We start from the raw sequence: 26655 nt of genomic DNA, 5'->3' as shown, positions 1-26655 counted from the left end.
GCTATTTTCAATTCCCTAGTACAGGCATAGTGTATTATTACTGTTGATCAGCTTCTGCCACTGTTTAGTTAAAACAGTGGCTCTTTTGCACATCACTGCCTCGGACTTCAACAACAGGAAATACGTCTCCAATGTCTCTAAAGGGTGTGACTGGGTACAACATGCCTGTTTTATGCTGGAACATGTCATTGGGTGAATTGTATACACCTATCAAGTTTGAATGTGTAGTGTTCAGCCAAATGATCCATCAATACTGTAGGTTATTGGAGCATAAAGGAAGGAGGCTGTTGAGTTATCAATAAAGTTTAATCTGGAAATAAAAAGCCGTTCAACAAGCTGAAAATGGGAATTGAATGCCTGTACATAAATGATTCAATATTTCTTGTATGTTGCATAATCCCCTTTTGTATATTCACTCCCCACTTTTTTTTTTGTTTTTAGAACAGATATAGCTATCCCATAGAGCTATGGAATGGAGATTTATTCTTGGTCCTATCAATGCTGCAGTAGAAAGGAGTCAAAATGAGCACATTTTCACACAATGAAGGAACAAGAAAGAACTGTGGTGTGCATCATCCCAAGCCATGTTCGAGTAATAGTGGTTAGCTTCAGAGTGGCATTAGCAGAGGCCGTTGGCTAGGGATGAATGGGTTGATTTAGAGCCAGGTTGCCCAATATACGGCCCACGGGCCTGAATCTGGCCCGCCAAACGTTTCCATCTGGCCCTCGGTTGTAAACTGTTCCCGGGGCAGTTTCTCATCTTCACGTGACTGGAGATGAGAAATTTCCCTTTGTCAGACCAGCTTTTAAACTATTGAGGTGTCATTTTCACAGGTGACAGCTGCTGAGATCGGGAACAGCTGTTTCCCAACAGACTCGGGATTTTCGGGTGGGTTCTGACTTTTTGTAAAACAGGACAGAAATCCCTTGTGTCTGTTGGGCAATGGCTGTTCCCGATGTCAACAGCTGTCAGCTGTGAAACTAACAGCTGTCTTCTTTTTCAAACAACTAACCAGCCAGTTGCTGAGCATTCCACTCTCTGCAACTGTGTGTGAGAGAGATGTGGGGGAAACAGAGCTGGGCGGGGGAGGTGGAACAGAGAGAAGAGTTGGGGAGCAGAGAGAGAGGTTAGGGGAACAGATGGAATGGGGTAGACGGAGTGGGGTGAACGGACAGAGGAGGAACAGACAGAACGAGTGGGGGAGGAACGGACGGGGGGGGCTAATGGACAGGGAGAGATGGCGGGGGAACGGACAGAGAGGTTGGGGAGACGCGACAGACCGGGTGGGGAGGTGGAGGGGAAGGAGGGGGTGGGGGGAATGTACAGAGAGTGAGGGGGGTGACGGTGGGGCAGGGGGTGGGCAGTGCGGAGAGGGAGGGAGAGAGTCAGGGCCATTTACTTAAGGCACAGAAGGAGGCAATTCTGTCCATCGAGCCCATACCGGCCATCCACGGAGCTATGCAGTCAGTCCCACTCCCTGGCTCAATCCCCGTAGCCCTGCAAGTCATTTTCTGTCAGGTGGCCATTCAACTCCCTCTTGAAGTCATTGATCATCTCCACTTCCACCACCCTTGTGGGCAGCGAGTTCCAGATCATTACCACCCGCTGCATTTAAAAAAAAAAAGTGCTTCCTCATATTCCTCCTGCATCTTTTGCACAAAATGTTCAGTCTGTGTCCCCTAGTCCTAGGGGGCAGGGAAGAGAATGACACACACATACAAACACACACACCCACACAAAGCGCGGGGCGAGAGATCAAGGTCTCTCCCGAAAGATGGACATCTATCCAGAATACCCTGCATCACTACATCAAGCGTGTGGGCAGAGATTGACTACTTATTAAAGCAAAAACAATGCCAGGTATGTCACTAAATCAGTTTTCAATATAACGACGAGAAAGTAAGTCAATAAATTAATCTTATCATTTCAAGCTTCTTCACAAAAATGCGCATTTGTTGTTTTTTTATTAGTAAGATACATTTTTAATGATTTTATCCTTTGAAGTTTGCTCACTGCCCGCCCCCCCCGGCCGGGCCGAGCAAAAATTGCAATGCAACCCTCCGCACGAAAAGTTTGGACAACCCTGATTTAGAGAAAAGGCTTGAAAATAGACAAGAAAATAAATTAGTAATAAGAAAAGAAGTCTATCCCTTAATTTAAAGTAATATATTTTTAAAAAATCTACGGTAGATGTAAAACTACTTGACATTGTTGAGCTCTGTGCATGCATGAAGGTAATTGGTTTTGGTTTTTCTATCTCGGTCTGAAAACTTCAGTATTCCTCCCAGGTTAAAGTGCCAAGATGAGACTGCTTAGGTGGGTTTGTGTTGACATACGTGTGCATGGCATAGCAAATGAAAGTGAAGTGCTACCTTGCGTATTGGTAGGAAGGAGACTCAAAGCAAGAGGGAAAATCCAAGTCATCTGTCAGTAATGAACCAGCATTGATGGCAATCATGGAGCAGTCTGGTGGTGAAATCTCTTGTTTCACACTACTGGGGTATATATTACACCAAAACCTCAGCTGAGATTATGTGCTCAAGTTCTAGAGTGGGGTTTGAACCTGCTGACAGAGGTGTGTGCTAACACCGACACCGAGGTATAAAGGGGAAATTTTAAAAAACTAAATGACTAACGTATGCTGCTATTATATTAATATTCAGATTTGTGTAACTGTTCTGGGCCTCGCCAAAATTAATAAAATACCTAAAGACATTCTTCCCCACCCACTAGCATCAAGGTGTTTGAGATTGCAGCACTGTAATACTTTTCTTCTAGAATCCCCAATAATTACCATTTTCAATTGCAGTTTTTTTAAATAGATGGGTGATATTTCTGTAAAAACACTGGATGATGGGGCTATCAACTTAGAATATTCCTTCAGTAATTACAAACTGCTGAACAGCTGATCGATTTTATAACATTTATGCACTATAAATATTTTATCTTCAAATAAAAGTGCAGTTCTCTAATAGGTCAGTGGGAAAGCAAATCATACCGAGTATGATGCTGAGCAATACAGATTAAGAAGTTTGATACTAATACAAAAGCAAGATATTGCGGATGCTGGAAATTACAAACAAAAACAGAAAATGCTGGGAATACCCAGCAGCTTAGGCAGCATCTGTGGAGCGAAAAACAGAGTTGACATTTCAGGTCAATGACCTTTTATCAGATCAGTTCATGAACAGGATCAGACTATGGTATCATGCCTTGCACTCCTGCCCTGATTAACTCTCTACTGACACTCTCAGTTCAAGCTCATATATGAAAAATAGCCAGATATGTAATCTGAAACCCTGGCAACTACAGTTTAAACATTAATTGAATACTTTTAGTTCTGGTTTTCATCATTTTTTCTTTTCTTCGCTACACGTTGCCAAGGATTCTTATCAACCGAGCAGAGAGCAACATAAAACAATAGTATGAGGCACGAGATCTCTCCTCAAGATTTCTCCATGACTACCGTCGATGTTCATGACTGACAGATGACCTGAATTTTCCCTCTAGCTCTCTCTTCCCTTCCCACCAATGCAAGTTTTCAGTGGTGGTGGAATAGCACCTTCTTGCTATTGCACCAGTGAAAGCAATAAAAAGCTAGACCATTTTGTAAGGAGGCTACCACGTACAATTGCAAAACAGCTACACTAGAATAGGTTGAAAGACATAGTTCTGAATCTGCTTACTGAATTCAAGGTTTAACTTTTTAATTTAAAAAGTGTATTTTGAGAAATATGTCCCTGTGCCTCTTGGAATGTTTGTGCTACAAAGTGCGTGACTTCTTCAAAGGTCCAGTTTGATTGTGGGATCTTATGTTTACTTCTGAAAAGGACAGGGATGTAATCTCAATGTAGTTGCAGACCCAGAGCTGAAGACTGCCCACAAATTGTCTATCTCTCAGAAAATGGCTTGTGTGGAAAATGGATGGATTTACAGTGGTAGAGCAGGAGTGCTGCTTGGAGGTTGGATAAGGCAGGTTGTTAGAGTAGAGTAAAATTAGTTTAACTCTGTACCTAACCTTTGCAATAGTTTACCTCTGAATACTTGATGCTAACACTGGTTGCTCAAAATAGATAGTCCCATTTCCAAATGTTAAAGCAAAAAATCCCTTAAAGATGAAAAAGGAAAGACAATATTCCAGTCACATTTCTGTAAATATAAACTTGTACAACAGCTTGTACGATGAACAGAGGTTTACGCTACGATTGTGAAATCCCATTGACCCCAATACCCCCTCCGCCTAACTTTTAACAGCCTTCGCCTATTTGTATTTTCATTTTTCACCACATCAACACAGTTTGCGTAATGGCTTGGGATGTTTAGACTTGTATCATTGTGCAATCAATATGAATTTTGTGATTGTAAATTGTAAGACTGAAGTATAAGTGTTGATTCTTTACCTGTGTCTTCCAAGTAATGTTTTTCCCCTTGCTAGTGCAAGATTCACTCTTGAATGACACTTGAGTACAAGGAACATGAATGTAGTCACAGTAATGAACTCTGATGTCGAAACACTGGAAGATTTGTTCCAGCTCCAGTTCTGGCATGGTAAAATGCCTGATGTATGCATGCCAATTCAATTGCTTAATTTTATGTGACATGCCTGTTCAGCTGATTTCCCATTTTATTTTCCAACCAAATACTCACTCAGTCACAGATTGGATGTCATACTTCTGTTTGTGCACTTGTTGGACTGGCATTATAGAAGAATCAGATTTTTAAATACTTATTTTTAATTCTTCTTTGGCCTCCTTGTCTCGGGAGACAATGGGTAAGCGCCTGGAGGTGGTCAGTGGTTTGTGGAGCCGCGTCTGGAGTGGCTATAAAGGCCAATACTAGAGTGACAGACTCTTCCACAGGTGCTGCAGAAAAAATTGGTTGTCGGGACTGTTACACAGTTGGCTCTCCCCTTGCACTTCTGTCTTTTTTCCTGCCAACTGCTAAGACTCTTCGACTCGCCACACTTTAGCCCCGCCTTTATGGCTGCCCGCCAGCTCTGGCGATCGCTGGCAACTGACTCCCACGACTTGTGATCAATGTCACAGGACTTCATGTTGCGTTTTCAGACGTCTTTAAAGCAGAGACATGGACGGCCGGTAGGTCTGATACCAGTGGCGAGCTCGCTGTATAATGTGTCCTTGGGGATCCTGCCATCTTCCATGCGGCTCACATGGCCAAGCCATCTCAAGCGCCACTGACTCAGTAGTGTGTATAAGCTGGAGATGTTGGCCGCCTCGAGGCCTACTGTGTTGGAGATGCGGTCCTGCCACCTGATGCCAAGGATTCTCCGGAGGCAGCGAAGATGGAATGAATTGAGACGTCGCTCTTGGCTGACATACGTTGTCCAGGCCTCGCTGCCGTAGAGCAAGGTACTGAGGACACGGGCTTGATACGCTCGGACTTTTGTGTTCCGTGTCAGTGCGCCATTTTCCCACACTCTCTTGGCCAGTCTGGACATAGCAGCGGGAGCCTTTCCCATGCGCTTGTTGATTTCTGCATCAAGAGACAGGTTACTGGTGATAGTTGAGCCTAGGTAGGTGAACTCTAGAACCACTTCCAGAGTGTGGTCGCCGATATTGATGGATGGAGCATTTCTGACGTCCTGTCCCATGATGTTCGTTTTCTTGAGGCTGATGGTTAGGCCAAATTCGTTGCAGGCAGCCGCAAACCTGTCGATGAGACTCTGCAGACACTCTTCAGTGTGAGATGTTAATGCAGCATCGTCAGCAAAGAGGAGTTCCCTGATGAGGACTTTCCGTACTTTGGACTTCGCTCTTAGGTGGGCAAGGTTGAACAACCTGCCACCTGATCTTGTGTGGAGGAAAATTCCTTCTTCTGAAGACTTGAACGCGTGTGAGAGCAGCAGGGAGAAGAAAATCACAAACAATGTAGGTGTGAGAACACCTGTTTCAAGCCACTCAGGATAGGAAAGGGGTCTGATTAGGTACCGCTATTCTGAATTGTGCCTTTCATATTGTCATGGAATGAGGTGATGATACTTAGTAACTTTGGTGGACATCCGATCTTTTCTAGTACTCTGAAGAGACCATGTCTGCTGACGAAGTCAAAGGCTTTGGTGAGATCAATGAAAGCAACGTAGAGGGGCATCTGTTGTTCGCGGCATTTCTCCTGTAGCTGACGAAGGGAGAACAGCATGTCAATGGTCGATCTCTCTGCTCGAAAGCCACACTGTGCCTCAGGGTATACGCGCTCGGCCAGCTTCTGGAGCCTGTTTAAAGCGACTCGAGCGAAGACTTTCCCCACTATGCTAAGCAGGGAGATTCCACGGTATTTGTTGCAGTCACCGCGTCACCTTTGTTTTTATAGAGGGTGATAATATTGGCATCGCGCATGTCCTGTGGCATTGCTCCCTCGTCCCAGCACAGGCAAAGCAGTTCGTAGAGTGCTGAGAGTATGGCAGGCTTAGCACTCTTGATTATTTCAGGCGTAATGCTGTCCTTCCCAGGGTCTTTTCTGCTGGCTAGAGTTTCAATGGCATCACTGAATTCCGATTTTGTTGGCTGTACGTCCAGCTCATCCATGACTGGCAGAGACTGGGCTGTATTGAGGGCGGTCTCAGTGACAACATTCTCCCTGGTGTACAGTTCTAGGTCATGCTCAACCCAGCGGTCCATTTGCTTGCGTTGGTCAGTGATTGTGTCCCCTTATTTTTAACTATTGAGTTACTAAGACTGGTTTGCTCCTTAGACAAATTTCCTATCATTAACGCACAGTATGTATAATATGTTAAAGTATTTGAAAGTGTGAATCTATATATGAAGGTGCAGATAACCTACTTTGTTGATTAAAGTGGTCTCATTTGAACTTTGGAACATCGAGTGTACACATGGATCACGGGGTTGGTAGCAACTCTGCAGATAATCAGCTTATTCATTGTTACCAAGATTTAAGCATCAAATGAGGTCTGCTTCATAATTGCAAACCAAAGCAAAATATACATGTTGCATATATTATAATTTAAAAATCATCAATTTGTGGGTAACTGTTAAGGACCTAGCCTGCCAATTCTATTGCGTTGTAAATTTGAGCATTTAGTACAAAAACTAATTAATAAACAGAATCAAAACACGTTTATACTCGGGGATAGGTAGTCTTTATCCCACATTATTAAGTAAGATTCGTCATTATAAGGATTGTTTGGACCCTGGTGAGTTACCGGGAGATTGGAAATGGGCAAATGCCCCATTTTCAAAAAGGCAACAAAGTGGCATGGACAGTGACAGACACATTAATCTTCAACACCATATAAATAATGGAATCCATTAATAGGAATAAATTTGCAGATTATCTGTACAATAACTGAGTCAACTGCTGTCAATGTAGATTCAGAAAGGGAAGATCCTGCCTTACCAATCACCTATTTGACTTTTCAGAAAGTGAGAAGACAGGGGTACTGCAGATAGCTCTAGATTTACCCCTAGATTTACAAATGCATTTACAAAGCTATGGAGATTATAGGTGAATCTTTGGAATAATTAAGAAACTAACCAAAGATTAGTTATTTGTTATAGCAGTTATATTTGAGGAGGGGACTGAATGGGGCACCCCAAGGATTGGTATTGGAGCTACTACTGTTTTAAAATTACATCAGTGACTTGGATTTAGAAACTCAGTGTAATTTGGCTACTTGTGCAGGTGATACCAAGCTAAGAGGAACAGTTGAAATTAAAAAATGTATTGGACAAATTGTATCTCAGCAGAACAATGGCAGATGAAATTTAATGATGCAAGTGAGGCAACACTAAGCTCTGAAGTTTTAAATAAAAGTATTAGAAATACATAGCGGCCGGAATTTTACGCCACCTCAGCGAGCTGGATGGTGGCATTGGGGTGGCGTCAAATTGCGCAGGAGGCTCCGAGAGGCCTTCTTAGCCCGCACCTGCCTCCGGCCAACCTTATGGAGGTCGGTGGGGGGGGGGGTGGTGGTGAGGGGTGAGAAACGGTCCACCCACCCCAAGCCAATCAAGGCCCTTAAGTGGCCACTTAACTGCCACTTAAGGGCCTTTGCCCGCCTCATGGGTATTTTACCTGTGGCAAGTGAGCGTGCTAGAGACATGAAAGGCCACGCAGTGAGGTCTGCCAGCCTTTCTGTGCCCCGTTGTGGGGGGCGGGGGCGGTGCCCTGATCACCCTGGAGAGGCATCCAAAACCTACCTTGGATCCCGGCTCCATGGCATCCTCCTCGGTTGGCTGGGCTGCAGTCCCAGCAGTGGCCACCGCTCCAGGTGGCACTGCTGGGACTAAGCTGCTGGCCGGATGATTGGCCGGCAGCTCAATGAGGCGGGGTCCCTCAAGTGGGTGGAAGTCCGGCCTGGGGACAATTTAAAGCCTGGGGACCCGTAAAATGCGGGACGGTTCCCCGGGCTAGGCGGAAGTGGGTTCACCACTAACTTTTATGTCGTCAAGTTCCCGACCACCTAAAGTAAAATTCCAGCCAGCATGTTTGTCAGCATCGGAAAAATTAAAGGGGAACTCTGTTTTGAGCAGAGCCTCATCAGAAATTATTAGTGCAAAGTGCCTACTCAAAACCTTTTTTTTTCCAGATGACAATGAACTTGCTTTTCATCTCCAGTATTTTATGTTTTAGTTTTATATTTGCATCTTTTGCAGCTTTTTTTGTTTATTGCCTTTTGTCTGTTTACAGATGGCAAATGTCTGCTGGTGGTTTTTCTTCTCTAAAGTCATTGAGCTGATGGATACGGTAAGTTACCATCTTTTGATTTTAAAAATCACTGAATTCTCAACTATTTTAGTGGTTTTATTTTCAAATTACTTTTTGTTTTAAAAGGCAACATTACTGCTTTTCTCATAGTTTTTTTAAAGAAATTTTTGAATCCGAGATCCACATTCATAATTTACTTAGTTGAGCAAGTAAGTAAGCTGTTGGAAGGTTTCTTGGAACTTTTCTCTTCGATTTGAAATGATTTAGTGGCCGCACCCTTGGCACAATAGTAGAGTTCCCACTTCGAAATTAAAACCACAAGTGCAAAGGTACTTACTAAAAATGAATAAATGCATGATGGTGGATTAAGTGTATTCATTCGAACGGTGTCACTTTATGGAATAAAATCCATGTCTCACTGTTTCTGACAAGGCAGTATAGAGAGTGCTTTATTTTAGTTGATGTCACTAACCAGTATAATGTGACTGCTGGCTTAGTTCAGTTTGGTTGGTTCTCACCTGAAAGTTAGAAAATTCTTGGTTCAAGCTCCACTCCAGAACTTGAGTGCATTAATATAAGCTAACATTCCACTGGGAGATGTCAAGTCAAGGCCTCATATGCCTGTTGAATTGAATGTTAAAGGATTCCATGTGACTATTGAAAGTAGAATGAAAGTTCCCTCTATGCCCTACCAACATTCTTCCCTTAACACATGCCAGCAAAAATAAATGAAGAGGTTATTCACTCATTGCTGTTTGTGAAGCTTATTGTGTGCAAAATGGCTGCTTTATTTGCCTGCCTAACAGTCACTGCAGTTGCAAGTCATTCATTTGCATTAAGCGCTTTGAGATATTTCTGAAGGAAGTAATGAGTTGCTGTATAAATGCAAGGTTTTCTCTTTCTTTGACCTGGGGGTACCAGATGACAGTTTGAGCTTCTTTGCTACATCTGGTTCAGTCATATTATTAAGATATCTTTCTAACTGTTATTGGAGAAAAAAAGAAACTCGACATTTCATGCTCAAACTCAAAATGAATATCACTTGCCAGTAATAGTGTTGTAATTTGGATGTTTGCCGACTAGGAATTGGCTTGATCAGCGGGATTAGTATTCTAGTTGGTTTTGAATGTTATTTCAAAGCAGCCTGCCATTAATTGGCACCATCTGAAATTTGGGGTTTGGTTTATGGACAGTGAGAATGAGCTGCGAACTTGCTGCTTTTAGCACATTGGTGTTCCATTGTGCGTGCATGCATGCATAGCCATGAAAATGAAGGGAACTCTGTAAATGTATTTGCTTACTAATATTTTTTAACAATCCAGTTGAATATGATGTAAAATAAAACATCAGCTATGCCATAGAATTTTAATGAACAGTCTAAGGATATTTCTCAGTTGCAATGCTGCTGAATTATTTTGACATTCATCTCTGTGGAGTACCATGCAAGACGAGACTGAATGCAATCCTATTAGAAATTTAATCTCCTAGTGTGAAATATGATTTTCATAGCTTCAAAATGGGATTTGAATAAAATCAATACTAATATCTCCTTAGAGATGTTACACTTTAAAAAAAAAAGTGTTTTACCTAGACTAACATTATTAATGGTACTGGGCTGATGATAGACGAGTCTGTCTGTATTTGAGATAATTCGAGAGTATCCTAAATAATATGTCAAATCTAATGAGCCCTATATCACTGAATTTAACAACACTGAGGATGAAATACAGTTGATTCTAGTTCTTTGCACAGATGCAGAAATTTTATTTGTTGAGGTCACACAACAATATAAACTTTATAGACTGTTTCTTGTCCAGCTCCCGCTGTCCACCATTCAACCTTTTTGTTCACTTCCCATAGGCGACGAGGCCTAGATTGATGTGGATTTTGTGTTTTATTTCCCTATGACCTATACATATCTTAATTTACTTGCCTTGGTTTTCTAATTGCTGTGGCCCAGCTAACTCCGTTTTGTTGTTTGACAGATATTTTTCATTCTAAGGAAAAAGTACAATCAGATCACCTTTCTTCATGTTTACCACCACGGCACAATGATTTTCAACTGGTGGGCTGGAGTGAAGTATGTACCAGGGGGCCAGTGTAAGTATTATTCAAATTGTGGCCTGTAGGACAAGTACATATTTTGGCGAGGTTTACATGAAATAATCATTTACTTTTAAAATCAAATTTTAAAAGAAAATTCACCATTAAATAATTAAAATGATCAAATAAACCACCTTATTTGATTGCATCATTCAAGTTGGAAGATATTAGTCCAGTCAGTCAATTTGTTGACAAAATAGGTGGTGTTTTATAATTAACATATTCAGCTCTCCCAGTGCAGCAGTCATTATGTAGAACAGGTTTCTTGATTACGGTGAACAACCTGAGCAGAATCTCTGGAATAATAGTCTTGCAGCATAAAAGGGAGCCATTCAGCCCTTTGTCCCATGCCAGCTCTTTGAAAGAGCTGTCCAATTTAGTCCCCAGATTTCTCCCCATAAACCTGGAAATAAGTTCTCTTGAAATACATGTCAGATTCCCTTTTGACAGTTCCTATGGAAACTGATTCCACTATCCTTTCAGGTAATGTGTTCCAGATCATAACAACCCTCTGTATAAAATAATCTTTCCTTAATTCCCTTCTAGTTCCTTTGCCAATTATTTTAAATCTATGACTTCTGGTTACTGAACCATTTGTCGGAGGAAACAATTTTTCTCCCTACTTGCTCTATCAAACCCCTCATAATTTTGAATATCTCTATTATGTCTCTGTTCTAAGGAGAACAATCTCAACTTCTCCAATTTCGCCACATGATTGAACACTCCCATCCCTGATAAACCTCCTCTGTACCCTCTCCAAGGCTTTGACCACCTTCCTAAAGTGTGGTGCCCAGAACTGTGCATAGTATTTTAGCTGAGGCCTAACTAGTGATTTGTAAAGGTTTAGCATCCTTTGTTTTTATAGTCAGTACCCCTATTTACAAAGTCAATTATCCCGTATGTTTTTAACCACCTTCTCAACTTGCCCTGCCACCTTCAACGATTTGTGAACCCCCAGATCCCTCTGCTCTTGCACCCCCCTCAAAATAGTAGCTTTTCGATTATCCTACCTGTCGATGTTTTTTCTTCCAAAGTGCATCACTTCACAAATATCCCCATGAAATTGCATCTGCCATGTGTCTATCCTGAAGTGTGGCACTATCCTGTCAAGTTGTCAAGTTTTGTATCATGTGCAAACTTCTAAATTATACTGCCTGTACCCAAGTTCAGGCATGTAAAACAAAAAGCGATGGTATTTATACCGACCTCTATGTTACTGTCTACTTCACTGCAGTCAGAAAAACATCTGTTCACCACTACTGTCTGCTTCCTATGCCTTATTCAATTACATACCCAAGTTACCACTGTTCCCTTAATACTATGTGCTTCTATTTTCCAAGTATATCGGTTATGTCCCTACTGTTAGGTGAATAGAAATTGGAAATCTACAAAAGTTTAATTTCTTTTTCAGCCCCCCCACCCCATATGTTATGGGTAGGGGGTGCAGTGTGGTGGAGGTTCTCGCAGATCTTTTGTGAGATTTCCTCTATATCCAGCTGCTGGGAGCTGAACAAGTATCATTCATGATCATTGGCACTGATTTTGTTTTCCTGTCTTGTAGTAAATACCAAGTCTTTGGTACTTTCCTAAAACAGGGTGAGATTGGTAACTTGTTATGTAGGGAATTTACTGGTATTTTAGTGTGCTGCTAATCTCAGCCATCGAGGTTTTGGCAGCAGTACTGGTTACAGTTCAGAGACAAGTGATTATTCACTGGCATTTTCTGGCAACCATTATCTATCCATTGTACTCTCCATTACTCCATCGGGTGTGAAGCTTTCTCTAGTTCCCTAAATCGACTTCTAGCTTTTTATCTCCAATAAAACCGTATAAGTTTACAATACAGGAGACGATCTTCTCTGCTGGCTCTTTTGTTGGAACAAACTAGCTGGTAATGTGACAGTGATCCTTATAAACACAATGGAAATGAGGTCCAGCTATTGACGGAATCTAACTCATATTGGCAGCAAGTAAATGTTCTTTCTCCTCTTCAGCCTTCTTCATCGGCTTGTTGAATTCCTTTGTTCATATTGTGATGTACCTATACTATGGCATGGCTGCATTGGGACCACATATGCAGAAGTACTTGTGGTGGAAGCGTTATCTCACCATGCTTCAGTTGGTAGGTTTGACTTATCTTTGTAATTAGTGAGTCACTGTGTGATTTTTCATCTTAAAAGTGTACCTAATTGAATCTTGGGGTTGTCAAAAAATTGGGATTTAATAATACCTGAATATTTTATCCACCTCGTGTTGCAGATTCAAACTTGAAAAGACCTATATAGACTATCCTAAACTACTATATTTAGATGACTCAACAAATCTGCATTGCAGCTGTGAGAATTTGTTGCAGGTGTAGCTTTCAGACTATCACAAGAGATGGAATTGGCATTTGGGCTTCACTGCAGTGCTAATGCGTCATTGCCTTCTACTCTTTACAGATATAGTGCTGACCACTATGGCTCCTTACGGTAAGCTCAAAGGGCTGGATTTAGTGAAGCTGGCGGGGCTTCGGGCGTGGCCCGAAAAGGCGGTGGGAAACCCACCTTGGCCATTCGGAGCCCACCTGGCTCTATTTAATGGCACCTGGGTAATTAAGTGTCCGACGCCGGGATCCCTGTCCCGATGAGGATCCTGCCTCACAATGCTGCCAGCCAATCAGAGGGCCAGCAGCTCAGTAGTACCAGAAGCACCAGTGGGAGCGGTGGCTACTGCAGGTATTGCACCAGGCCGGGGAACCAGGCCCAGGGCTGGAGACCAAGACTAAAGGCAAGTGAGGTGGGGTCGCCATGGCCAGTCCGGCAGGCCCTGGCACTAGTGGGGAGGGCAGGTGGATGTTGAGTACAATGGGGGGAGGGGGGTCACTTCAGAAAGGTGGGAAGATGGGTTGTTTTCTGCTGGGGCCAAACCTGCTCATTTGACCAGGCGATCTCCCAGTGCGGTGGAGGGCCCCCCCCCCCCCCCCCCCCCGCAAAAAAAAAATCTCTGGCTTAATTGGCTGATAATAGGCCTATTAAGAGCCTAAATTGGCCTCTGGGCGGGAAGGCTGTCATCGGCCTATCCCGCCCCCTCCTTAATCGCGGTACGCCAGGAAGGCGACGGGCCTTCCGCTCCCTGCCTCTCGTCGCAATTATATGGGGATCCCCCACCTCTTAGCCCGTCTCCGTGGGTCCCATTAAATCCAGCTCAAAATGTGCAGCCCATACTTCACTGCTGAATAGAAGTGCCCCTTTCTAACATCATGCCAGTTCTGTGCAAAAAGGGCAACCTGTCATCAACGTTCCATCTAAGCTGTGTGGCCGAATGTTCTTGCGCAGGCCCCTTTAAGTTACCCTGGCCGTGCAAAAATATTTTAAAGGGTCTGCGTACTTAAATAAATCCCCTGCACACTACAAAAAAAATTAAGAGTACATTGCCTGTCATGTATTGAAGGTAGCAGTCATGCATGTATGATTGAACTGGAATAAGACCTCTTCCTGCAACAGGCATTCAAAAAATATTGTGGTAAATGGAAAAATAAAAATAGTTGGAAATGTACAATAAGTTGGTACTGAAAAATGGATTAATAATTTGGGTGGGCCGCCTTTTTGGGATATGGAGGGAGCTTTACAGGGCTTAGTAATGAATATCCTGACATGTTCCATTTTGTTTTTTAAATTTTAGCTCCAGTTTGTTGGAATCGCTGTACACACCTCCTATAATCTCTTCACAGACTGCGATTTCCCAGATGGGTTTAACCTATTTGTATTCATCTACATCATCACCATCATCATTCTGTTCAGCAACTTCTACTATAAAACGTATATACTGAAAAAGACAAAAAAAGCATAAACACTGAAAAGACTATCTTCATTTCCTTGACCTATTTGGGAATATCTGTAACAAAGTCCTCACATCTATCTCAAATGTGTAGACTTTTTTTTAGGCGACGGGAAATGGTTTTATATCTTAGGATACATTTGTCATTGCAGAAAACCCTTTAGCTAATTGCTGCTGCAGTCCTCAAGTGTCATCAATATTTATGTCTGTACTTTGAAGTTCCCTCTTGGAAACTCATACTAACGACCTTGTGACATATTGCCATTAAGTATATTATTTTTTATTTAAAACAAGTACTTCAGCCAAGTTTATTTGACAGTACTTAGTGGTTCTGTAATATACTGAGGTTTCTAGTTCCATGGAATCCATCTGCCTATGTTCCATTGTGAATTTCACTTTTAGCTGCAGACATTCCCCAATATCAGGGACTGTTCTGTAGAAGCCTGCCCATGAAAACATGTTATCCTTGTACAGGTGGGTGCACTGATGAGAAATGGTGGCATGAGGTGACAGTAAGTGGTACCAGATTTACCTTGCAGTGCGACAGTTGAAGCTGGAGCAGTTGAGAGGCAGCACTGTAAGGTAAATGAATTGCTTCATTTGGCTAGTACAGAATAATTTGGACTTTGCTACCATTGCCAGGAGATATGTGCAGTGAATTGCACTGCAATAGTCATGTTTTTTTTAAAATCATGTATTAAGACTTTGTATTCTGTGACTGTGAAACCTATGACTTTTTTTGAACCATGATGCAAAGTTCAGATTCCTGGTGGTGCTTACAGATCATTCATTATTCCAGCTAAATTTCACAGTGATGCCCATTTATCCATCCAGCCATCTGTGAGTACATGTGACTCTCAAAATCCTTATTGTCTCTTCATAAATGTATATGTTACAAATACAATGTGTAATTAGGTTTAGGTTCCAGTGAACTATTCCTTCATACAACTCATCTTTGTTCATATTCTCTCCTCTCTCCTGATATATTTTGGTGAAGCAAAATACAGCACAAAAACAGGTTAGTGTTTCTGCCTCAAATGATTTTCTTTAGATTTGGGTTGAACGTTTCACATTTTTGGACAGGTTGAAGAATGATCAGAAGCCATACTGATAAACACTGTCACCAAAGACCTATTTTTGTTTTAAGATTTCACTTTAATTCCAAGCAAATGTGCCTTTTCAATGCATAGGAATTTCACCAAAAGGTTGCCACAATTAAACGTGACCCCATTTTCCTATTTCTTAAACACCTCACATGAAAGAAAAATCTATTTTGTAAAAGGGGAAAAGTGGTGTTTCAAGGAAATGGGATGTAGACTTTATTTGTTGTACTTATTCATACAAGGTAACCTACAGAGGGTCAGTATGTTACACATGCCAAGCTTTTTTCAGTGGACCCCTAGTGTAGTGAAATCTAATTTACGTGAGGATAAGCATTTAGACACTGTTGGGCTGGAGCACAACTACCTGTTGCACTGTTTGTTGTTATGTTTTAAATTATATATCTCATCGCAGAAGTTTTTGCGATCTTGCCTCTCTCATTTGGGAAGGTATGACACTATGGGAGAGAATTATATTGATCATAATTCCACCCTGAATTGACAGTTACACCTTGGAAGTAACCAGGATGAATACTGAAAGCTATACAGACTTTACCTGAGTGCAGTTGTGCTGATTAGAATGAGTTTTTTTTTTTCTCAAGTTGGGTTAACCTTGTAGAGCATTGCTCTGTGCTTCACATGTGGTTTTCTTGGCCCAAGAATGGCACTTGTTCAAAAAGTGCAGTATTGTCTTCCATTCCAGAGTACTGTCATCTTATTATGCAAAAAATTCAGTCATTCGCTCGCACACGCACAGTTATAGAAATTTTTTGTACTCCTATTATGAAGGATGATGTGAAAATTCTATAACTCCTTACAATTGTTGTTTAAGTAGCAAGCCCTACAAACTTGATTTTCGTTGGACTCCTTTTTTCCTACGAAAACTATAAATGTGGGAGCTCTCCTAAGGATTCAATTGATCCCCAGTGTCTGCTTTGCTGGATGTTCTCAACTTTGGTGTTAATAGTGCTACAATTCACCTCGGTGTCCCTGAGTTAGACACATTATCAAAGCAAGAAATGGAAAATTTATTCTGTGCAAACAGCTTTCTGCTCTACCTCTCTGGCTCTATGTTCAGCTTCACAATTATTGTTGTGTCATCTAATTGCTTGTTCAGGATTTAAGTCCTGGATCACTCATTATTTTTTCTTTGTCTTAACATTGCCAAGACCATTAAGCATTACTAACTGCTTGGTCAGACCTTGCAGTACTTAATCTTGGTATCATGCTTGACTCTAGATCAAGCCCCATATCCTACCCTTCACCTAAGAACACCTTTTAGAACCTGTCTGCCTCAACCTGTACCTCACTCTCACCACCATGAAACCCTTTCCACATCCATGGCTTCATCACCTCAAGATTTTAGTTCTCCCAACACTCTCCAAGGGGCAGAATGGATTACTCCTGCTGCTATGTTCTTTGCAGGCTTCCCAATATAAAATCCAATTTATCCAAAACTCCATTGCCTACATCCTCATTTGCTGATCTCAGCGTGCTATGGCCCTTCTTGGCCTTGGTAATGACCTCTAGTCCTTTGTTTTGCCTCAGTTTTCTACTGTTTCAGTCATGGCCTACCATTCAATTTGGTATCTATCCATACCTGCTAAAGCCTCCTGAAAATATTATGTTCATCTATGCCTTCTTCAGTCATCTCAACAGTTCTTTTAATTCATGCTTAGTGTCTCCTTCCTCTCTCTATATTTCTTCTATGAAATTCTGTAACACTGAATTTGCTTTAAAAAAAAAAGGACGTATTTGGGGAAAATCAGCCGTAGTTCCTACTTGTAATTTGCATTTGTAAGAACAATCAATAGTATTGTGTAAACATCAGATGAGGACAGGACTGAGCTAGACTCTGATGCTTGCTGCCCTCCCCTATTTGTTAAATAATCCTCAAACTCACATTTGACAAGTAAGGTGAAGTACTGGAAGGCAGCCAACAACTATGGAACCAAGCCCTATTAAAGCAGTCATTGCTCTCAAAAGAAGAGGCTAATGATGAAAATTGGTGGAAAAATTGCAGTCCAGTGTTTTTCTCTCGTTGGGCTTCTGCCGACCTTTGCCTGAAGACAAGGGCTAATAGCCAAAAAAAAGTTATAGAGCTTGCATACATGATGTACCAACATGTGGCCTAGTAGGACATGTGGATGTTTAATAAATGGAGGTAATGGGGAATTTAAAGCAACCTGCTAATTTCAAACTAAGATACAGATCTTGTGAAGAAATCGCCTTGCATAAATGGAATTCATTAGGGAAGACTTCCATAGTGTCAGTTCAAGTTAATTTGGAATTGATGCTAATTAAAGACAAGTTTTAAGCATAACCCTTTCAATGTTTGTGCATGGATTGTACCCGAAGCAGACATTTGCAATTTTCTTCATTTGCCCTAGTTTTTAGAAAATACTGTTGACAGAAATGAACTGAAAATAAGAAATAAGAGCAGGAGTTGGTTACATGGCCCCTCGAGCCTGCAATATGATCAAATCCACTTGCACAGAACATTCATCAGCATGCTGCTGGTGATGAGTTCCGAAATACCAACTACTGATATTAAGAAGCAGCAAATTATTTCATAACTTGTAAACCGATTTAAACAAAAATTCTGGAGAGAACCGAGAGTTTCCCACAAAGACCTTTTCAACTTGTCTTACAGTTGCTGACTGATCTGATCTCAATTTGCACCATTTTCTGATTTTATTTCAATCTCTTGCAATTCTATTTTTCATTTTAGCACGACTGTAAGGTAGAAAATGTTTTGTAAATTAACTTTATAAAACAGTGGAAAGTGAAAGCAATTAACTGCATAGCTATGCAGTGGAAAATAAATGTTCTATTAGATGCTGCACAGCTAACTATGCACTTAAAGCAGTGATGCACAATGAGAGGCCTGCTGAATGATTTTCAGCTAGTGCTTAATGCACTGTCATTTGTAGAAAATCAGCCTGATCGTGATCCCAAAAAATGAGGCTGGTGATTTTTATTTACACTGTAATGTATGCTTTTATTATCCAAAGCTCGTTTCACTGGATTTTTTGCTTCCCTTTTGCCCTTCCCCCAAAAAGGCCAGGTGGAACATTCTGTCCTTTCAGCATTGCACACTCCTGAGAGCAGACTTGCTGGTGTTCCTGACTTAATCTAGGTGAAAAGACATAGCAACCAATTTGCTCCACTGGCATTCGGACATGTAGACACTTAATACTGTTGCATTTCAGCACCACCCTATGCCATTTTTAAGGCCATTCCTGTTGATGAATGTATTGAATGTTTGGCCTTCCATAGGCTAAGAATTATGGCCCCAACAGCCAAAGAAATTGTGCACCACTGGCTTAAGCTATTGAGAGACTGAATGCACAAATGTTTATGGTTAAGATTCTGACGGTAGAACTGGCAGGCTGAAACACTACTGAGCCCAAAATCAGAACATGCCCTGGAACCCTACCTGAGTAACTGAGTTGTCATCATACTGTGCATAGCATGCATATGATGGCGAGGAGTCTGTGTTTGTAGAAACGCAGATGTGAGTTTGAAGCATGGCAATGACTGTTTCAGATAGTTGAGGTGTGCTTGGAGTGTGCAGTTTGTGAAGAGTTGAGCCTGTTCATACCCAAGAATCTCAGGAATGCATTTTTCAATAGGAATCCTCTGGCCAAATTGTATTGAAAGGGTTAATATTGAAACAGCAGTTGCTTTTAATTTTACAAAAGTGTAATAGTATTTTGTGATTAAATATGAATCATTGTAGGAAGTATTTGTAATAAAATTTGTACTGATCATTGCACTTGAAAATAAATTGCAAAAAATGTAATGTTAAAGCTGCAGGACTTGTGTATTAAATGTCTCGAGCTATTCTCAATCTAAGATTGCACAGACAAGGGATTTTATCCTCATTTGTCTTGATTACCCGTGGTCTCAAGCAATGTAGATTCACCTCTGTTAAAGATGACTGCTGGGAGCTGGGAGACAGCAGACAGCTTTATGGGTTCTACCACTCTCACTCTAACCACCTGGTCTAGTGTTATGAACCGAAGTGGAATTCCAGCTAATATTTATTATTTTCCTCTGTTGTTTGGACATTTTGATTGCAGCCCTCATTTTGAGTGGCTGAACTCTATTGAGACCAATGCTAATCATTCAGTGAGAAGGCTTAAGTTGAGAATTTGGTCTTTTGTTACGTGGTGCTTCATGCTAATATTTTACATCTGAGCTAGATGAAGTCGTTTGTTTCTTTAATGGCCTATTATGTTTCCCAAGTTACTGAATAAAAGCTGATCGTTTGGTCCTATGATGCTTGTGTATGGTTTAATATAATACCTTAATGTCATGCATTCACCTTGCTGAGCTTCAGTTGTCTGATGTAAGCACACAAATCCTACTTGAAATAGTGGTAGCAATATTTAACTTATCTGTGGCAAGAAATTAATTGGGCACTGCAATTGATTATTGGCATTCAAATTCTATATAAATGCTAGTTTTGGGAGGTGGTATATTGCTACAGTTGAGTAGGTCACAAGTTTGCATCCATTTTCTGTTACAGCAAGCCTGTCTACAGGAACAGAGTGTGACAGCAAAGTGCTTCCCATCAGATAGGCCAAAAATTTATACAATTAAATGTTAGAACTCGCAGCACGATTTTGTCCATAGTACATTAGCTCAAACACTTCTAATAACATTCAAGGAAAGTATTCTGCATGCCCATGGCTGAACTTTTGTTTTCTTTCCTTAGGCGAAGAGCCTTGAGCTCAGACTGAATTAAATATAGTTCTGTGGGACCTGTGAAAATACCTGAAAATTGTGGGCTGCAGTAGCTGGTTACTAACAAGGGGTTCAATCGGTTTAGAACGGTTACTTGGAGTAATTATAAGTCTAATCCAAGAGGACAGATATCATGGTGTACGCTCTCAAAAGTGGGAATGTATTCCAGCTCTGGCATTTCTCACTTTTTAAAACCTTTTTTCTAAAAAAAAAAAGGTGGTTTTAAGATTGGCAGTGTTTTTAGATGATGGTTATCAGACCTCTGCTCAGAGTGCTGATTTCTAATCCAGTGTCATTTCGTTTCAGCCGTGGCTCAGTTGGTAGCACTCTTGCCTCTGAGTCAGAAGGTTGGGAGTTCAAGTCCCCCTTCAGGGCTTGAGCACAAAAATCAAGGCTGACATTCCACTGAGTGAGTGCTGTGCTGTCAGAGATGCCACCCTTCAGGTGAGATGTTAAACCCCAGCCCTGTCTGCCCCCTCAGGTGGACATATAAAAGATCCCATGGCACTATCTCAGAGAAGAGTAGGGAGGGGAGTTGACTCTGGTCTCCTGGTCAATAATTATTCCTCAACATCACAAAAAAAAACGTTATCTGGTCATTATCACATTGCTGTTTCTGGGAGCTTGCTTTGTGCAAATTGGCTGCCTCGTTACCTACATTACAACAGCAACTACGTTTCAAAAAGTACTTCAATGCCTGAAAAGTACTTTGGGACGTCGGGTGGGTTTGAAAGGTGTTACATAAATGCAAGTCTTTCTAATGTGTGGCCACATGAACTGCTGGTTTGGACACTTGCATTAACTAACTGCTAACATGGTATTTTGGGCACTGAGCATGAATATTGTTAGTAACCGTTCAGTCCACAAGTGTGACCACAAGCTGCAAGTCGCCTGCCATTTTAATTCTCCACCTTGCTCTCGCGCTGACCTCTCTGTCCTCTGCCTCCAGTTTGCCAATTAAGCTCAAGGCACAACACTTCATATTTCGATAATGCACTTGACAGCCTTCTGGATTCAACACTGAGTTTAACAATTTCAGACTGTAACCTCTGCCCCATTTTGTTCCCTTTTTCTTTGTCGGGTTTTGGTTTTACTCTTGTTTTTGCTCTCGGACTGCAACTGTTCATAATTCAGCCATTCACACCACATCTAGACACATCTTTTGTTTCTGTACTTGTCCCATTACCACTCCATTTGGCTCTGCAGCACCAACTTTTTTTTTTGTAATTTAATCTCTCCTGTTCTTCCACCCTATCACAGATATTTCCTTTTGTTCTTTTTCCCACCCTCCCGCCCTTTCACTGGCTTAAAACCTATTATATTTCTAAATTTTCCCAGTTCTGACTAAAGGTCATCGACCTGAAACGTTAACACTTTCTCCACATATTCTGCCTGACCTGCTGAGTATTTCCAGCATTTTCTACTTTTATTTCAGATTTCCAGCATCTGCATTACTTTACATTTGTATTATTAGTACAGAACTTGAATGGCTTTCTGACCAAAGGAGTGAGGCAGAAATCCTGGCTCATTTAAACAGTGGCAAGTCCTATGTCCATAAAATATGCCCCATTAACTTGCACAATTCAAGCAAATGTATTTTCTCAAAAAATAAATAGAATTCTTCATTCAGTTAGCACCTGTAATAGCAGTGCCAGAGGCTGTAGCCTAAAAAGCCTCTGATTGTAGTCATTATTCAGAGTACTGAGCTATTGGAAATTCAACTGCCTATCATTTAAATGTGGAGGCCATCACCGTACTGCAATTCTTCTATTTGACACTAGGTGTCATCATCTGCCTTTCTACAATGTATCACCTTTATTTGTATAATTTGTTATAGTCTGGCCCTGCTGATTCAGCCAAATGAATATGTATCTGTTTAAATAACCTTCTGCCCTGGCCCACACTTCCTCACAGTGACGGAAGTAACAATATTGAGTTTCCCCACAGATCATTCTTGTCCATCTCCTTGTGTCATGACTCAAGACCAGCAATAGCAGAAACTTTGCAATGGCATACATGGCTGTCCCTTTAGCAGGGGAATGGGAAGAAAATAATAGGAAATAAAAATGTGGTCAAAAATTGGTAAAACTTATGTAGCTCCAAAGCAGCAGTAGGATTAGGAAGGATTTCTTTTATGTATGCAATATCTTTCAGTAGATCAGATGAGGTTGGTAACGATGGCTCCCAATTGTACTTGAAGCTACTGGAGGCACCATATTCCATTTTCACACATCTTTATTTTACTTGCTGTTCAGCTTGACGCAAGTGATGTGAATCAAAAGTTAATGTTGCAAATGCACAGAAGAATTTATATATCAATGTGTCAAATGTGGTAAGATATGATTACATGCCAGTAATTCTTCATGAGTTCCAATCTCACTGTCACAAGGAAATTAATTGGTTGGTTTCACCAGATTGCTTGATGTCACGGATTCCGTACAATACAGAGTCCACAGAGAAGCACACAGTCCTATTTAAGGGGGAAAAAATCCAAGGGTATGCTGTCCCTAGGTCACCTGGTTTCAAGTGACACTGAAAGTGCTTGTCCATCCTGTAGGTGAAGAAAAGACACATGGCATAGCAATGTATGGGGAAACTTAAAAGAGGGGATAATAAATTTAGAGTGCCATTGGAGCTCCTGCTATCTCAGTGTCATCTCGCCCATGATCTTCCATTATTAAACAGTAACGTGGCCAGAAATTCGTGTGGCAATGGACTATTTGATTATATACATGTAATGTGTATAAATGCATTCAATTTAAATGGCCCACTTAAAGTATACCACTGTTTCAGACTGCAAATCTAGTCAAATTATTGTGTCTGACCAAAAGAGCAAGTGAGAAATTTAACTAAAATAGTGAGATGCCAGCCAATCGATGTGGTACATTGATTTCATACTAACGATGGGAAGTAGATATGGTGCAACTGCCTTCACTGCCTCGATCTCTTTTACATTTATTTTCTTTGTAAATTATTTTCTACACCATGTAATTGAGAAAACAGCTCTAATACCTCCGAGTAACTCCTACCAATACTGGTGATTTAAGAGGGGTTAGCGTGAGTAGCTTTCCAATTTCCATCCTTACTTGTTAGGAGTGTCTGATTTCCCACTCAGCACTTGCCTGTGGCAGCACAGCTCACTCGTTGAATGGAAATGAAAGGTTACCTGATACTGGTTATTCTGTATGTCTTTTATTAACCCCATTTCAAAATACCTGAGACACAACAGTCAAGAGCCAAAAAAACTTGTCTTCTAGCTGGCACAGTGGTGTAATGCTGACCCTTCTAATGAGGATGGGTTTATAAGACAATAACAGCTATTTGCATTTTTAGTACACCTTTTAAACTGATGTAACTGATTTCCCAAGGTGCTATGCAAATGGACATGAGGAAATGACAAAGTTTATGTTTAAAGAGAGAGCTTTAAGAAGATTCTTAAAAGGTGAAAAGAGAGCTGGTGATGTGGAGGCAGGCAGGGAGGGAGTTCTAGACAGGGAGACTGAGTTAGCTGAAGACCTTGGCACCATGAAGTGCAACAGTGCACAAGGAGGTGGAGCCAGATCAATAGACAGGATATAGTGCTGCAAGAGATTCCAGAGTTAGGGTAGGGCAAGGGCGTGGAGAGGTTTATTGAACATGATTTACTGTTTAACGTTTAGGGGATTGGGCATCCAATGTAGTTCAGTGAGGATGAGGGTGACTAGGTGAGCAAGACTGTACAGGACAAGAAAGCAGTGACAGACTTTTGGACAAATTAGAAGTTGTGGAGGATGGGAAGCCATCAAGGGGATATTTGAAATAGTGAAGTCTAAAAGTCACAAAGGTACATATAAGGGTCTTCGCTGCAGAAAAGCTGAGGTAATGACCCAAGGCAGGAGGAAACAGTCTTGATGATAGAAAAGATGTGCGGGTTAAAACTCCATCAATAATTGAACTCCATCATAGAACAATGCAGAAATAGACCCTTTATCCCATTGTGCTTTTTGAAAGAGCTATCCCAATTAGTCCCAATCCCCTGCCCTTTCTCCATAGCCTTGTGCAATTTTCCCCTTCAAGTATGAATCCAATTTCCTTTTGAAAGTTCATGTTGAATCTGCTGCCACCACCCTTTCAGGCAGTGCATTCCAGAAGATAACAGCACCATCTTGCATGTATATCGAGTCTATAAGATAGTGCTTCACAAGACCATCATCAAACAAAATGTGACACCAAGCCACATGAGATACTAGGATGATCAAAAGCTTAGTCACGAGTGAGTAATCATTACTGCTGAATAATCTCTCTGGCTCTTTCACCTTTTAAGGATTATCTTGAGGTTAGAGAAGTGGTGGGTTTTAGGGGTTCCAGACCTTGGGGGCCAGGCAGCTTAAGGCCTGGTCACCAATTGTGCAGCATTAAAATTGGCCATGCACAAAAGGGCAGAATCGGAGGAGTGCAGAGTTCTGGGAGAGTTGGAAGAGATTACAGACAGAGGGAGGAGCAAGGCCATGGAGGAATTTGATAAGGACGAGAATATTAAAATTGAAATGTTGCTTTAACTAAGTCAGCCAGCACACTGTGAATAGGACTTGCTGTGAGTTAGGCTACGGACAGTAGAGTTTTGGACGAGTTCAAGTCTTGAGGTAACAAAGGCACTGATGGTTTCAGCAGCAGATGAGGTGAGGCAGGGCAATGGCGGGAGAAATTAAGGAGGTAGAAGTATCGAGTCTTTTTTTTTTTAAAAGAGATACAGCACTAAAACAGGCCCTTCGGCCCACCGAGTCTGTGCCGACCAACAACCACCCATTTATACTAACCCTGCAGTAATCCCATATCACCTACCTACACTAGGGGCAATTTACAATGGCCAATTTACCTATCAGCCTGCAAGTCTTTGGCTGTGGGAGGAAACCGGAGAACCCGGCGAAAACCCACGCGGTCACAGGGAGAACTTGCAAACTCCGCACAGGCAGTACCCAGAATCGAACCTGGGTCCCTGGAACTGTGAGGCTGCAGTGCTAACCACTGTGCCACTGAGTCTTGGTGATGGAGCAGATATGTGGTTAGAACCTCATCTGGGTGTCAAATATGACATCAAGTTTGCAAACAGTCTGATTCCACTTCAGACAGTTCAAGGGAGAGGGATGGAGTCACTGGCTTAGGGAACAGAGTTTGTGGCAGGGACTGAAGACAATAGTCAGAGTTTTGCGGTCAGTGGCAAGAAACTGCGCTCACCATTCACTTCACTGATAGCTGCCCATGAAGATTTTGCAGGCTTTAGAGTGGAGAATTGCTGTAATTCATCTGATCCAGTGTGTGTGCTCTCTGAGAAAAAGGCTCTTCAACTGATAAATTGAAGAAGCCTCACTTGAGACTGAGTCGATGCCAGGAAGTACAAATCAAATTTAAATCATGTGCAGAAGTGAAAGAAAGATTGGGAAAGAAAGGTGGGATTAAGAGAGGCAGAGATAAGAGACAGTAAGAAAAAGTAATGAATTGTATATTTTTTAAAATGTCCAATACAAATTATCTTCTAAGGGAATGACATTTCACACTTGTAACATTACTTTTTCATAGCCAGAGAGGTTATTCAGCAGTAATGATTACTCACTCGTGACTGCACAGCTTCAAGTTTTTCAAGCATCTTCAGTGGGGAATTATTGGCACGAAGGCTAAGTTTACACTGAATTTGCTTCGGTGCCAAGTCTATTGGCAAGGACTGCAACAGTGCAACCTATAGAGGAACAGAGTATCTCTAACAGTAACTTCCGGATTTCTGCGTTTAACTGCCCGTATGCGGCTGCCAGAAGTTGCTGCCTGATTTACCCCATTAGAATGGTGAACGCTGTTAATGTCACTGTTACTCTTATCACAAAACCCAGCCCAATGCCTTCAGATTTCCCAATATTTAGTTGGAGAAAATTTCTGCTTATTCAGTACTGAATGTCAGACAAGCAGTGAGACATCGAGAGAGGTGGTGAGGTAGAGCTGGGTGTCATCTTTGTACATGTGGAACCTAACATGTTTACGAATGATGTTGCTGAGGGACAGCATGTAGATGAGAAATAGGAGGGGGAAAAGGATATCTTCTTCGGGGACTCCAGAGGTAGTGCTGCAGGAGCAGAAGAGAAGCCATTGCAGGTGATTTTCTGGTTACAACTGGATAGATAACAATTGAACCAGGCGAATTCAGTCCCACCTAGCTGGATGATGGATAAT

At 41.5% G+C, this 26655-nt stretch overlaps 1 protein-coding gene across 5 annotated transcripts in view; it reads left to right on the top strand.

Moving 5' to 3' along the window:
- elovl8b (ELOVL fatty acid elongase 8b) overlaps positions 1–19987 on the top strand; it is a 52486-nt gene extending 32499 nt beyond the window's left edge. For all 5 annotated transcript variants that reach the window (XM_068036993.1, XM_068036996.1, XM_068036997.1 and 2 more), the window contains exons 5-8: positions 8666–8722; positions 10669–10783; positions 12781–12908; positions 14450–19987. In XM_068036993.1, coding sequence (XP_067893094.1) covers positions 8666–8722; positions 10669–10783; positions 12781–12908; positions 14450–14617 — 468 coding nt within the window. In that variant the 3' untranslated portion in view covers positions 14618–19987. The remainder of the gene's footprint in view (positions 1–8665; positions 8723–10668; positions 10784–12780; positions 12909–14449) is intronic.
- Positions 19988–26655: the final 6668 nt, after the last annotated feature.

Source organism: Heterodontus francisci, chromosome 8 (assembly GCF_036365525.1).
Source record: "Heterodontus francisci isolate sHetFra1 chromosome 8, sHetFra1.hap1, whole genome shotgun sequence".
Lineage (NCBI taxonomy): Eukaryota > Metazoa > Chordata > Chondrichthyes > Heterodontiformes > Heterodontidae > Heterodontus > Heterodontus francisci.
This window is presented reverse-complemented; position numbering and strand designations above follow the sequence as displayed.